The sequence below is a fragment of the Xyrauchen texanus genome, chromosome 25 (genome assembly GCF_025860055.1).
Source record: "Xyrauchen texanus isolate HMW12.3.18 chromosome 25, RBS_HiC_50CHRs, whole genome shotgun sequence".
Classification (NCBI taxonomy): Eukaryota; Metazoa; Chordata; class Actinopteri; order Cypriniformes; family Catostomidae; genus Xyrauchen; species Xyrauchen texanus.
Genome location: NC_068300.1, coordinates 16232798 through 16248096, shown reverse-complemented (window position 1 = coordinate 16248096; position 15299 = coordinate 16232798). Strand labels below are relative to the sequence as shown.

The window sequence follows — 15299 nt, the reverse complement described above, 5'->3', positions numbered from 1 at the left end:
GGTCAGACAAATGACTGCACATCTATTCTGAACGACTATTTTTCTTTATTTATACAAAAACAGGATATGGCAATGTGCTGGAATATATGCCTTATAGATTGACCATATAATGACCGTAATATGGACGCACGGCCAATCGGTGGCCAAAACGCACTGGCATGCAGACAATATATTGCTCATGGTTACAGTACACGACGACTCTTGATACTACATGTTTTGTCCAGCCTGTGGCTTCGTACCTGCAATGCTGCAGAGAGAAGCAAAGCCCCGCCCCCATTCTGCATTATGACAAATCAAGGCAGGCAGCTGTGTGCCATTAGAGAATCAGAGCATACCGCTAAAAGAAAACGATGAATGAAGTGTCAAACAGCAGACGTAGAGGTTTGTCTCGAAAGCGTTTTATTTGACAGTGGTGCTCTATATAGAAACAGGCTGTGGTTTAATGGACGGGAGTGAGAGTCTGTGCAGTAAACGCAGCATTAACATCAGCCAAGTGCAGAAACAAGCCAGCAGCTGAGTTTAGCAAGATTTAGCGACGGTCCTCTGCTGAGAAACAACTGTCAAGTCGGCCACGTCGTATCTGCAGCAGCCGCGTGTACACGACCCTTTTCTGCCACTTCATTGCAGATTACTTGTCACCATCCAAACCAGACCTAATTTCTTGGTGAGGATAGATTTAACAAGCATAACTTGATGTGCAGTCTACTGACATTTTGTACAACTTAACCTGTTAAATTTGTTTTGGCAAATGCAGTAAATAACTTTAGAACATCAACCAGCAAATTGATTCTGACCTAAATAGTAGGTATATGACCATGCATTATTTCATGATTTAGAGCAGGAGTCAACTTTAAGGTAAACCAAATTATGTCTCACTCTAATTCAGTCACACTTATTTATCCACTTAACTTCCCATTTCCTAATTAAGTTAATCTAACATTGAGCTGAATAAAAATATAGTAAGTTCTTGAAAACATTTATCATCATTGTAGTATTACAAATGTATGATCGCTATAACAATGTATAAGAAAAGAGATGCACACATACTTTTTTGGGCACATAAAGTAAGCGTGTGATCCTTTTTGCGTATAGTTGATGGCATTTTTGGACTCCGCACCTTACAACAACTTATTGGTGTGCTTGTGTTCATACCAGGGATTAAAAACAAAATGTTTTTCATTTCTTTAGCTCTGAACAGAAACTGTACTTTTTGTTATTCAGGTTATGGCATTCCACAACGTCCTTTCCAATTGGTAACCGGTTAGAACAAAATAAAAAATGGTTAATAACATTATTTTTAAAACTACGGTACTCTGTGCTAAGAGTGGGTGATATACCAGTTGCCCGATCTCACAAGTGGCTCAAGTGATCTGATCTGGAAAAAGAAGCCTTACCCAACATATTGCTTACATTTTTGCTTTAGACTTGACATCCCAAGAAAGCTTGTCACTCTCTATGGTTCACACACCCATGAGAAGGCCTCGCTTCAGAGCCAACCTCATCATTCATACAGACAATAACTCTTCGATCTTACAGAGGTCCAAAACAACGATGGAACGAACTTTCGGCCAGGAACCAAGCAACACAAAGAATGCAAAGAAACACTGAGCACAATATTGAAAATGTACTTGCATGTTGTAAAGTGCTGGTGTATTAGTTAAATACTTTGGGTAATCCGATAGCAAATCAATATAGACACAAATAAGGTTAAATGGTTCTTAAGGCTTTGTCAACAGACTCCACAATGTTCATTTTCACTGTACTGATAATTTATATCACATTCTGTCACTCTTTTCACCAACCTGTCTCATGTATATATGTGTTAGATTAGATTTATGTTTAGAATAGCAATAAACTTTGTATACAAAGATGACTTGACTGTGGTATATTTTGATAAATAATCCCTGTTTCTAAAACATTTAGCTTCAAAGCTGTACCTAAATACATGTGATATTATTTTCAATAAGCCATGAGAATAATATCACTCCAATAAGTGAATTAATCATAATTCACTTATTAAAGCTAATTCCTTACAGTAGAAATTGTGAGCTGATACAACTAGACGTTGTATTACGATTTCAATGGTGGAGAATCTATTAAAACAAATAATCTAGTTATTTGTCATTTATATAATTTATAATGGTTGTCAAACATGACTAATTCCATTATACATTTCATTACCTAATAATGTACAATAAGGACAGTTTAATTTAGTTCAAAGCTCACATATTTCGAGACCCTAAATTCCCTTACATATAATGGTGTGAGAATGAGGGCACGCTAACGGATCCCGTCTAAATCCATAAACCCCTAAATATCCTACAATGTAAACTCAGCAAAAAAGAAACATACATTTTTCAGGATAGTGTATTTTAAAGATAATTTTGTAAAAATCCAAATAACTTTACAGATCTTAATTGTAAAGGGCTTAAACAATGTTTTCCATGCTTGTTCAATGAACCATAAACAATTAATGAACATGCACCTGTGGAACGATAATTAAGACACTAACAGCTTTCAGACGGTAGGCAATTAAGATCAAAGTTATAAAAACTTAGGACACTAAAGAGACCTTTCTACTGACTCTGAAAAACACACACACACACAAAAAATGTATGCCCAGGGTCTCTGCTCATCTGTGTGAATGTGCCTTAGACATGCTGCCTAGAGGCACGAGGACTGCAGATGTGGCCAGGGCAATAACATTATTGCAATGTCCATACTGTGAGACGCCTGAGACAGCGCTACAGGGAGACAGGAAGGACAGCTGATCATGCTCGCAGTGGCAGACCAAATGTAAAAACACCTCTACAGGATACATCCGAATATCACACCTGCAGGACAGGTACAGGATGGCAACAACAACTGCCCGAGTTACACCAGGAATGCACAATCCATCCATCAGTGAACAGACTGTCCACAATAGGCTGAGAGAGGCTGGACTGAGGGCTTGTAGTCATGTTGTAAGGCAGGTCCTTACCAGACATCACCGGCAACAACGTCACCTATGGGCACAAACCAACCTTCACTGGACCAGACCGGACTGGCAGAAAGTGCACTTTACTGACGAGTCACAGTTTTGTCTCACATTTATCGTTGAAGGAATTAGCGTTACACTGAGGCCTGCACTCTGGAGCGGGATCGATTTGGAGGTTGAGGGTCTGTCGTGGTCTGGGGCGGTGTGTCACAGCATCATCTGACATGAGCTTGTTGTAATTGCAGTCAATCTCAACACTGTGCATTACAGGGAAGACATCCTCCTCCCTCATGTTGGAACCCTTCCTGCAGGCCCATCCTGACATGACCCTCCAGCATGACAATGCCACCAGCAATACTGCTTGTTCTGTGGTGATTTCCTGCAAGACAGGAATGTTAGTCTTCTGCCATGGCCAGCAAAGAGGGTTTCCAGGAAAAAGGTTGAGAATTACTGTAGTAGGACATCCAGGTATATCTCGCCCACTCTTTTATGAATACTAAGGATTCAACATACTAATATGCCATACTACATTTGGCGTACTATATAACAGGGAATGTTTTCAACAGACTCTAGAAAACTCCCCGTCTTTTATTGGTAGTACAAACAGATACATGCTGTCCTGCCCAAATAAGTCAATTGTTCGAGCCAATTTTGCTGAGTTGGGCAGGACAGGTTGCTCAACAAACAGAGTAAAAATTAGATTTACACAATTTTACACTTTTAATTGTAACACCTACACATAACTTCCTTATAGCTGTTTTTGTAAATCAAGCTGGAATGCAAGAATATTAACTTGAATAAAAATGACATCAGCTTTAATTATTTGAGCATGGCATTGGACAAAATTCAAATTAGCCTGTTGTTTTATTGTTGTCAACTAGTAACACTAGCCATTTGCATGCATTTTGCATTATCTGATATAAATGTGACTCTAAAGACTGCCACCATTATGAAGATACATAAAGCATTAGAGATCTGATGTGAACAATTACATGCTGTGTTTTGTCTGGTGTATCTTACGTTTGAATGGATATGGGTATCTGAGTGGGAACTTAGTCCTCTGTTACTCGTTTTCTCTCCCTTAAAGGAATGTTTCAGGTTCAATACAAGTTAAGCTAAATCGAAAGCATTTGTGGCATAATATTGATTACCACAAAAACCTATTGGACTCATTCCTCTGCGCACTTTGCTAGTTTTGATTCTACTTTTTGGGTCATAAACTGGTGAGATTCAATACACCCTGATCCATAACTGTTCCAGGAAGACAATGTGTCAAAGAGTTCAAAATCTTCTGTCTCTGGAGACATTTAAAGCCACTTACTCAAGCTGATGCCCCTCGAGAGGCCTCGAGCAAGGGAGTCGATTTGGCCGGAGAGGTGAATGAAATTCGGTGAGAATTGCTGAACTTATCGGCAATGCTGACGAAGGTCGTTGATGACTTGGAGGATCTTGCTAGAATAAATGCCTTGAGCAAGGGAGTCGATTTGGCCGGAGAGGTGAAAGAAATTCAGTGAGAATTGCTGAACTTATTGGCAATGCTTACGAAGGTCGTTGCTGACTTGGAGGATCTTGATAGAATATGTCAATTGATAGCGGCCATGGAGACGGAATTCACTATAGTGGATTCAAGAGTGGTGGATGTCAAGAAACTGATGGAATCAGAGAGGGAATTAGCTGCAAATCCGCTAGCAACCAACGTTGCCTGGGAGAAGCTGGAGGACACTAAGAATTGTAACCGATGGAATAATGTCCTAATTGTTGCAATTCCTGAGGGAGCAGCGGCTCAGAATAGGGTGGAATACCTGGACGGACTCTTTCCGAATCTGCTAGACATAACAGGCCATAAGCTGGAAATCAAGCGAGCTCACAGGGTCCTTGCTTGGCGATTCGCTGAGGGAGACAGGCCTGATCATTTCTGAGATCATCCGATAAAGATCTCGTGTTACGTGAGGCGAGGAGTAAGACTTTCTTAGAAAAACCACAGCATTTTCTTGTTCCAAGACTTTGTGAATTCGACAAGAGAGAAGTGTGATGGATTCAAGGAATACAAGAAACTCTTGCATCAATGGAAGGTTGCTTTTGCACTGTTCCAGGCCAAATTGAGAATAGACACTAAGGATGGCCATAACCCCAGCAAGCAATGTCCTTCATAAAGTCAATGACTGAGTAAATTATTTTGTGGTTCTCATGTTGCAGCCACTGAACATCTACTTGATCATCAGAGGAAGCTGAGCACCTGTTTGTTTTGTGTAGCAGTACTCCTTTGGGACAGTGTTGTGGATGAATCTTGTGCTTATGCCTCCTATTGGTTGGAGTTTTTTTTTGTGGAGAATTTCCTTTGTGGTGTGATTGGGTCATTTATTACACTCATGAAGCAGTTGACTGGGCCGGCTCACTGAACATTCGTTTGAATATCCGAGTAACTGAAATGCATTTGTTTTATATATATATATATATATATTTTTGTGTGCTGGTTACGTATAGGCTGGAGTTTGTTTTGTGGAGAAACACACCTTCAGGACAGTTATGTGGATGAATCTCTATCAAGAACATGTTCTTTGTGTTTTATCCTGCCTATTGGCTGGAGTTTTATAGATTATCTTCTGTTGTGTAATTCTGTTTTACAAAATATGTATAGAAACACCAGACTTGAGCAATCAAACGATAAAATTTTCACGTAGACGTACATGGACTGTTTGAATTTAGAGGGATGGACGTTTATCTTTTTTCTGTTTGTTTGGTTCAGGGTTTGATTGTTGCACTAATGTGGAATGTGGTCTTTATAGTTTAATTTTTTTTATACACAATCTATTTTTTCCAATATGTCAAAATGTAAAATGTTAGTATGAGTGGATTGTCTGTCTCCATGTGGAATGTGAATGGGTTGGGGCACCCCATAAAAAGAAGAAAAGTTATTTCTCTTCTTAAATGTAAGAAATATGATATAGTGTTTCTTAAAGAAACGCATCTTGCCCCGCAAGAAGCTGAAAATTTGGGTAGATATGGGGTGGACATGTTTTCTTTAGTGCTGGCTCAAGTAAGAGCAGGGGAGTTATTACACTGCTAAGTAAGCAGCTACAATTCAAATGTCTCAAACAGATTAAAGATAACTAACATTGATGATCAGGACTTTTTTATAGATCTTGAAGGGAAGTTGCAAGCCGATGGCACCCCTCATGATATAATATTGGGAGGACACTTAAATGTACTGATGGACTCAGTCCTTGATCATAGTGAAGCAAAGTGTGTAAACCCCCTTGAGCAACATTGACACATCACAGAATGTGTAAATATCTTTGTCTTACAGATATTTGGAGACTTTTGAACCCATCTGGTAGGGACTATACACTTTTTTCATCAGTTCATAAGATTTATTCAAAATAGATTTTTTTTTATATATCTAAAGTCCTTAATTTAATCTGTTGTTGATTACTCAATTGGAAACATCTTAGTCTCAGATGACACCCTGGTGAGTTTAGAGGTGTTGCGACATACGGAGACAAATAAATCATATAGTTGGTGCATTAATGTATCCCTTTTACAAAATCCTGAATTCCAACAAATATTAAAGGCTGAAATCACTGTTTATATGGAGACCAACTGGTTGGAACGGAATTTAAAAGTGCAGAGCAAGAGCTGAAATACTGAATGTCATCTGATGGCCTCAGAGAATTGACCCGATTGAAATACATATATAATACTATTTTGTCGTGGAAGGTTGAGTTTTGCAATTCAGGGCAAGACAGTCATACTTTGAGTCGGGGGACAAAGCAGGTAAGCTTCTGGCTACATATATAAAGCAGAGAGAGTCTTTTTCCACCATTACCTCAATGAAATCTACTGGTGGCTCATAAGCTTTTGCTTTACGCAGATGATATTTTATTATTTGCCTCCGACCCTACTAGACCTATGCCTTGCCTCCACAGAATTATTCATTCCTTTTCTAATTTTTTGGGATACAGTGTTAATTGGTCTAAATACAAAGCTTTTCAGCCAGGCAACTTTCAGTGGCCCAAACAGGGCATTAAGTTTTTGGGTATTTTATTCCCAGTAAATTTGTGTGATTCAGTTAGAGTTAAACTTGACCTTTAATGAAAAGGTTTTCCAGTGATGTGGGCAGGTGGTCTTCATTAAATGTATTGATGATTGGGAAAATTGGGAACTAACCAGAGAAGTTAAGTTAAACCCCGTTGCACTCGGTATGGACAAAAGTGTCCAGAGTGTTTCATTCGGACATTTATCTAAATGTTGGTTCGAATATATGGCTAAACCCAAAATTATGTATTAATAAGTCTCCTTTCTGCTGGTCAGAGTGGATTATGAGAGGGGGTAATACACTGGGTGACCTATATGAGAGCGGAGCAGTTAAACATTTTGGGATTCCCAGATCTCAGTTCTTTAGGTATTTACAGCTTCGCCACCTGCTCTGTACTATTTTTGGGAGTAGCATACACCCCCTAAAGCGACAGACACTCTGGAAGGGGTGATTACTGCTTTTTTTTGAGGCCATCAGGCATCAGTGTATTACTCCCTGCCAATTCAGGGTCTGGGGGATGGAGCTTTAACATCTATCAAGAGACTATGGGAAAAAGATTTAAACTTGGTATTGGAGGAGGGAGTGTGGGCTAGGATTCTAAAAAAACATCAAGTCTGCATCTAGAGACACAAGGGTGCACCTTATGCAATTCAAGATTTTACATAGATTCTATTGGACCCCTCTAGATTGTTTAGGCTTGGTCTTAAAGACACACCCACCTGCTGGTGATGCCAATCAGAGTATGGAGACAAAACATATGTCTTTTGGTGGTGTATTAAGATCCAAGAATTTTGATTCAAGGTTCAGAGTTTTGTGTGTGACGTATTGGGCACTCGGGTTTCATTTTGCCCCAGACTCTGAGTTGGGTCCTAACCAGTGTCATGATCGCCAGACAGACAGGTTTAAGAGGATGGAGGTCGGCTAGAGCTCCTCAATCCAGGAGTGGTGCTCGGAGATGGGGAGGGTGGCAGCCTTTGAAGAAGGGTCATTTAGATGACTGGAGAAATTGGACTTGTTTGTGGGGAAATGGGGCAGACATATGGCATTTGTGGAGGGCTCTCAGGGAGGGGCAGTGGAGAGGGAGGTGTAGTTGTCAATATGTGTGATTATTAAATATATATATATATATATATATATATATATATATATATATATATATATATATATATATATATATATATATATATATATCCAGTGAGGCACTTACAATGGAAGTGAATGGGTGCCAATTTATTTGTTAAAATACTCACTTTTTCAAAAGTTTAGCAACAAGATATGTATGTTAACATGATTTTAGTGTGATAAAATCACTTACAGACCTTTTATGTGTAAAGTTATATAACATTTTTCAACTTTGTTACCATGACGATGTTGTCAACAAATACTAAAACCTTAAAATGACTGTAAAAAATATGATTTATACTACTTTACTGCTCAAATAATTAAGTTTTAACAGAAGAATTAATGCAAGTGCTTTTACAAAATTAAAAGCTTCAAAATTCTATGTTTAAACCCTCCAAACACTGGCCATACTCACTATCATTGTACCCATTCACTTCCATTGTAAGTGCCTCACTGTAAACTAGATTTTTTCTTTCTAAATTATTTTTGTGTTAATCAACATTATGCCACAAATGCTGTCGATTGAGCTTTACGTGTATGGAACTCGGAACATTCCTTTAAGGGCTGTCTGCATTGCAGCTGTCCCTTTCCACAGGCTCCCCCAACATGCCCTACTTTACCCTGTCAATGCATACTGCAGTAACAACACTCACCCCCCGCCCTCCCCCACCTCCACAGACAAACAGCACCACACACAGGCACTGGCACTCTAATCTTCCTACAGACTCATAGGAGACAGAGCACTCAGCCTATCCTTAGAACACAGACACACATACCTCCCAGATTAAATACCCTCAGAAATCCCCTGTTTAATAGCTGCAGTGTGCAGTGTGTAGACAAGAAAAGTAGAAAAGTGTGTCTGTTTTTGTGACTGTAAGCACCCAGGACCCTCTTAATGTTATGCATGATCATCTGTACAGGTTTGGCTTAATCTTCAGCTCTCGAAACATCAGGCTTGTCAAACACATGCTGTATCTGAATGCTGGCTGCCACTCCTTGCTGATCAAAACATTCATTGGGATTGTTTATCTTGGCTAAACCTTCCCTCAGCTGATCAGTGCAAGCAGATTAGAGCTTCAGAAGTCAAATTGGCATGCATGTCGATTTGTCCATATGCTCCAATATTTTCATAAGCTCTTTGATGCATATCATCATTCACTAAATCTCACTAACCCTGGTTGCTCCGAACCTTTATGCATTTCTTACTTCCATACAAAAAGACAAGGCAGCATGTTGAGTCTCAGTCACCATTCCCTTTCATTGTATGGGTAAAAGATATCACCAAGGAAGAAAAAGCATGAGGGTGAGTAAATGATGACAACATTTACATCTTTGGGTGAACTATCTCTAATAAAATCGGCAATTTTGTGTAAACCAATTATAGACATATAAACTAATAATGCTCTATATAAAGAATATAAACAGAGACACAAAGCAAAACCAGATGTGAAGAAGCAATCAACCTTCTGTATGTCTTATGTCACGGAAAGCTCATCAAAGTCGTCAGAGTTCTATTTCAAGATTGCCCTTCCCCTTGACCTTAAAGTATTAACCACTTATATAAATTACTGCCTCCATCCCCCTTCTTTATGCTTGCCCAGCTTCATCTAGATTAAAGCACAAAGGGCAAAACAAGCATCAAAAGCTCTTCCTGTTGTTCTTCCTGTAAGCTCTTAAACAGAACTGTATTTATACATTCTTCTTGCTTACAGTATGCTCTACTCCACTTTTAGCTCTAAATTGCACACTTTACCATGTCCTGTTCAAATACATTATATTCAGCATTGGTGGTGACTTATGGAGTCAACAGACCAACGCTACAGTATATTTACCAAACCCCTCACTCTATCCCCATCTACAGGTCTACTGTAAAACGAACGCTGCACATACATCTGTAGAAGTTGCGATAGTTCAGCAAAAAATGCTAATTGTGTCAGCATTTACTCACCCTTATTGTTGTTCCAAACCTGTAAGAATTTCATTGCTGCTTGGAACACACAAGGAGATGTTGTTCTGCAGAACATGGATTTGGAACAACATATGGGTGAGTACATGACAGAATTGTCTTTAGGGTAAACTATCCCTTTAACTTTATCTACCCTTGATCAGTTCAAATTTGTGATTAACATACACTCTCTCTTGTCTCTTCATGACATACTATCTAAATGTAGGATAATTTAAAAAAGCCTTTGGCCAAGACACCATTATTATACAACCTATTTCAAGTTCCGTATTTCTCTGAGATTGTATATCATAGTGCATAATCAAGTGTCAAATGATGGGCTTGAGATTTAGGAGCGTGATTTTTTTTCATAAATGCAGAAAGAGACAGAGAAGGAGACCTACCGTCAAGTGACAGCCAGTCGTGCTGGGATGAAGGCAGAGAAGGCAGTGCACGGGCTTTATACTCAAACACCACTGAGTTAGAGATGATCTGATTACTGACAGCCACCTGCAGAGTCACCAAGCCTGTGTCATGGGCTGCAGACATGCACAAGCCAATAATTAGAGGGATGAGAGAAAATCACAATGGCACCTATGAGAGTTCATGCAGTTCTCTTCTTTATCAGTGGTGAACTCTGAAGACTTTCAGGGGTAATCATTAAAATCCTGAAAATCCTACACTGTTTTATGTTATATTGAAAGTAATAAGTGTCTTTTAACAATTACAATTCTTAAAGCATAACTTTTCAGTTCTTCATATATTGTTTATTTATTAGTTAGTCTGCTGTTTGTATGAACGTAAAGTTACCGGGACAGTAGCAACGTAAAACTCCAGGCTGGATGAGGGATGCAGGGACAGAGATCTGATCAAACAGGCAGGTGTAGCTACTGCTGTCCTCTTGCCATGGTCCTGTGATTAACACCTTCATTCCACCCTGAAACATGCATAAAATCTCAGCATGGATTCACTTCATTTAAATCCATGTGCACATATATTTTAGGAAACTATGCTCTATATTTAAATAAGAAGGGAGACACATAAGCAATGCACAATCTGAATGTAGAAGCCGATAATATGTTGTTGTACTGCCATCTTATGGATGAAAGTGAGATTTGAGCTTAATATGTGTTCTGCCATCTTGTGGTGTAATGATCCAAAAGCATATGAAAGAAAAACAAATCAGGCTCAAGGTTTGGATACAAAACATGTGGGACCCTGATTTAATAGCTATTATAACCCATATAATGTATTGATTTTTGCCTTTAATCCTGATTTAAAGGTTCAGTCAGAAGATTTTTGGGGCTATTTATAACCTCTAGTCATAATTAGAATATATTTTAAAGTAGTAAAAGACAAAAAAAGAACAGCAGGATTCCCACACCTTTTGACAAATGAATTTCCACAATTTCTCTATTACCCTTCCATGATGTTTCCAGCTGCTTGGATTACCTGACACCGATTTAAAAAAATAATTTATAGAAACTCACAAAAAGGTTTCTATAGGGAATGACTCTTATGCACCGGCTACCATGAAATAGGGAAGAAAATACCCCCGCTTTTTTTACCACCAAGAAAGCTGACCTTCAGAAAGCTGACAGCATCTCTGCTTGGGAGTGGCAACAGGTGATCACTCACTCACTCACTCACTCACTCACTCACTCACTCACTCACTCACACACACACACACATACATCCTTGTTTATCCAATAACTTGTTAGAAACAACACAAGACGTGATACTATTTATGACCTGCATACTAACGAATGCTTGGACGCATAATTTGGTTTGAACCAACAACGGCAGATTCTGATCTGTCACGTAAGAAAGTCGTTCCATGCACAAATGCGTTTTTATGACTGAACAAATTTTTTCCAGATTTTTTTTTTATTTACTTGTTCATTGAACTGTTGTATATAAACAATATTACACTCGCAATCGTACTATATGGCCCTAAATCAGCACTGATGTGATTACCTACGGCACTCGACCTGCGGCCTCCTCACATTGGCTTTGAGAATATATATATATATATATATATATATATATATATATATTTATAGAGACTGCACTCCCAATGAAATGTTTTAGAACATAATTTAATCATAACTTAAAAATAATTCACTAAAGAAATTTCCATACTGCAAAATTTTTATGACTTATTGTTTTATGAAGATTGGCCTCATTTCCAGGCCTGGAAATCCTTCTTCTTCTTTTTTTTTTTTTTTAAATGTCCTCATGGTTTTCCATGACTATGGGAACCCCAAAACCACTGGGTTGTGCTCTACACTTTTTTTTTTTTTAAATCATGAAAAACAGAATTTTATTCGGATAGACATACCTCTGGATAGGACCATTCTGGAGAGTAATCTGTGACCATAAAAAGTCTCCCGGTGGCATGCAGCATTCCCAGAGTGCCCTGAGAAACTGCTGCTGATACTACTTCAGCGACATGCATGTAAGCCAGTGAGCCAGTCTCTCCTGTTCCTCCCCCAACACCCCCACCACCACCTAAAGACTGGGGGCTACAGCACGACTGGAGGCAGAGCTCTGAAGGGCTGTATCCTGCTGCCCTATTGGTTACATCCCCTTGACCTTGCTGTTGGTTCCCACCTGAGTTGGCCGTTCCATCTGACCCAGGTGGGACCACCAACTGGTGGGTGTACAATGTCCCCGCAGCCCCTACGGCATTGGGTCCACCATCCACTGAGATGAAATCATTGATTAAGTCAGAAAACTGGTTGCCAAAAGAGATGTCAAAGTGATCCAAACTGATTTCCATGCCTGTGCCTCCTGCACTGTTGGCTCCTGCTCCACTAAGACCATGGTGATCCCCCACAGTGTTGTAGAGCCCTTGAACCAAATTAGCTCCCTGAAGCAACGGCTGGAGTTGTTGTTGAGAGGAATTGCTGGGTGCACTTGCTCTGTTTCCATTTCTCAAAGCCACTGCCTCAGACCCTGGTCCATTCTCAGAGCTCTGCTGCATGAAGTGATCCGTTCCTCTAGTCTCTCCATTTCCCCCTCCGCAGGCCTGCAGGTGATCACCGGACTTCAGTAAACCATCTGTTCCATTCACTGTGGCCCCAGTCTGAGCAGACCCCACATTGCGGCTCTGATCCATGCCGACCACCTCCTCATGCTCTGGACCAAGACCTGGGAAACCTCCCTGGTACTGCAGGAGCTGAAGGGAGCCAGTCTGTCCCTGTGCTTCCGTGGTTGAGCCCCCATTGCAGTCGGCTCTGTGTTGGCCATGGTGGACATGATGGTGGTGTAGGTGGCCATTACTGCCAGGCGATTCTGTCTTCACAACCTGCAGACCCATGTACGCTCCATCAGGGGAGTTATGTTCTAGTAGGTGGCTCTTCTGGCCAGAACTCTGTCTAGCCTGCTGGGTCTGGGGTGGCTGTGGTGCATCATGAAGGAAGAAGTTTGGAGATTGGTTTTGGTGAGCTAGGTTGTTCATTGCCTGGCCATAACCTACTGCTGTGGCACCGGAGGAGTAGTCCTGCTTTGCATCGATGGCACTAAAGTCCATCTGCTCCAATGTGGTGCTGGGACTCAGGCCCCCTCCAGAGGGCAGCAGAGAGGCAGCTGGGGTCAAGGTAAGTGAGTTCTGGCCACCTGAACCACTGGACACACTACAGCTTACTACTGCCCCCACTTGGTAGCTCCCCTCTTTGGCCAGCTGTTGTTCAAATGAAGTGTCTTCAGTCTTGATGTTTTTCACCAGCACAGAACTGTAGCCATAGTTTGAATCGGATATAGATGGTGAGCGCTGCAAACCGTTAGTGCTAGCTGTTGAGGAGGATGAGGCACCGGATAAACCATTCTCCTGCTTTAATCCACTTCCCCCATATGTCTGGCCCTGCTTCGGGTTATTCAGGAAGCAGTCAGGATCAAAGTTCATAGCCGTTTCTGGAATTTTGATGCCGCCTGAGTCTAGGCTGCTGGAGAGAACAAGCTTCTCAGAGACACTGGATGCAGATAGCATGGACAGCCCATCTGCTCCAGGGCCACCTGTATCTGCTTTTCCATTACCAGGAAAGGCAAACTTGTGGCTGTCAGAGGTGACTGCTAAGATCAGATTGTGGGAGGTGGCATCAGGTCCCATAATATGAGCATTGGGGCCTCCAGTGGGGGACATGCTGTAGACGGGGTCCCCAGTCACATCAGACATGAAGACACTCTGGGATAGGCTGCTCATGACGGACGCCACATGGCCCATGCCTGTCACTGCTGGGCTGTCAGCCATGTCCGGATCAGAGGTCAGCCCACTGCTAATGGACACAGGGGAATTCTGGGTAGTGTCTGGCACTTCCACCTGATTGGTGGAGGAGACTTCAGTGCTGTTCTGGTGTAGCAGTACAGGTTTGTGGACTTTGCCATTGCGTTTCTCACGTACACTCCCCCCTCCTGCACCTCCATTGTTCTTGCTGCTGTGGCTGTGTTCTATTTTACCCTCTGACACGTCATTATTCTGGAGCTCAGAGTGGCCGCTGCTGTAGCTACTAGAGCGAGGGTCAACTTTTGGAGAGATTATGCGATGTTTGGCGCTGTTACATTTATGATGCACACTGCTCCCTGCGCCTGCACAGAAACACACAAAAAAGCTACTTATTAACAGTATCCAACTCATTAGCAATATCCACTATAACATAAACAACATTAGCTAAGTAACCTTAATTAATATTATTAAATAGTTAGTTCACCCCAAAATAAAAAAAGTCTGGCATAATTTTCTCACCTTCATGTTGTTCCAAATATTTATGACTTTCTTCCGTGGAACAAAAAAGTAGAAAAAAAAAACAGTCTCCGTCACTATTCTCTTTGTATTTAAAAAGATGCAATGAAAGTAAATGGTAACTGAGGCAGTCATTCTTCCTAACATATTTTGTGTTCCATGGAAGAAAGAGAATCATCAAGACATATTTCTTGGGGTGAACTATCCCTATAATTTAATTTAGAATCATACCTGGAGTCAAATGGATTTAATCCAGGATTAGTAATATACCTGTCCCTTTAATATCATTATCCAGTTTTAAATGAACATAATTCCAATTTACAATATCAACAGAATGACTATTGTTATTATTAATATTTACATTATCAACAGTATGCAAATGAACACAAACAGCATTTCCCCTCATTATTACTATAATACTGTATATTCCATTGGAACTTTTTTCAAATATATAAAAAAAATCTAAATATTTTACTATTTT

At 40.4% G+C, this 15299-nt stretch overlaps 1 protein-coding gene across 2 annotated transcripts in view; it reads right to left on the bottom strand.

Moving 5' to 3' along the window:
* The window catches only part of LOC127619231 (calmodulin-binding transcription activator 1-like), a 548116-nt gene that overhangs the window by 31666 nt on the left and 501151 nt on the right, over positions 1-15299 (bottom strand). The window contains exons 9-12 of one of the 2 annotated variants that reach the window (XM_052092052.1): positions 13903-14664; positions 12419-13872; positions 10888-11014; positions 10482-10616 (exon numbers count right to left, since the gene is read on the bottom strand). In XM_052092052.1, the coding sequence (XP_051948012.1) occupies positions 10482-10616; positions 10888-11014; positions 12419-13872; positions 13903-14664 (2478 nt within the window). Of the gene's footprint in view, positions 1-10481; positions 10617-10887; positions 11015-12418; positions 14665-15299 lie in introns of both variants that reach the window. The other variant, XM_052092050.1, reaches the window with a different exon arrangement.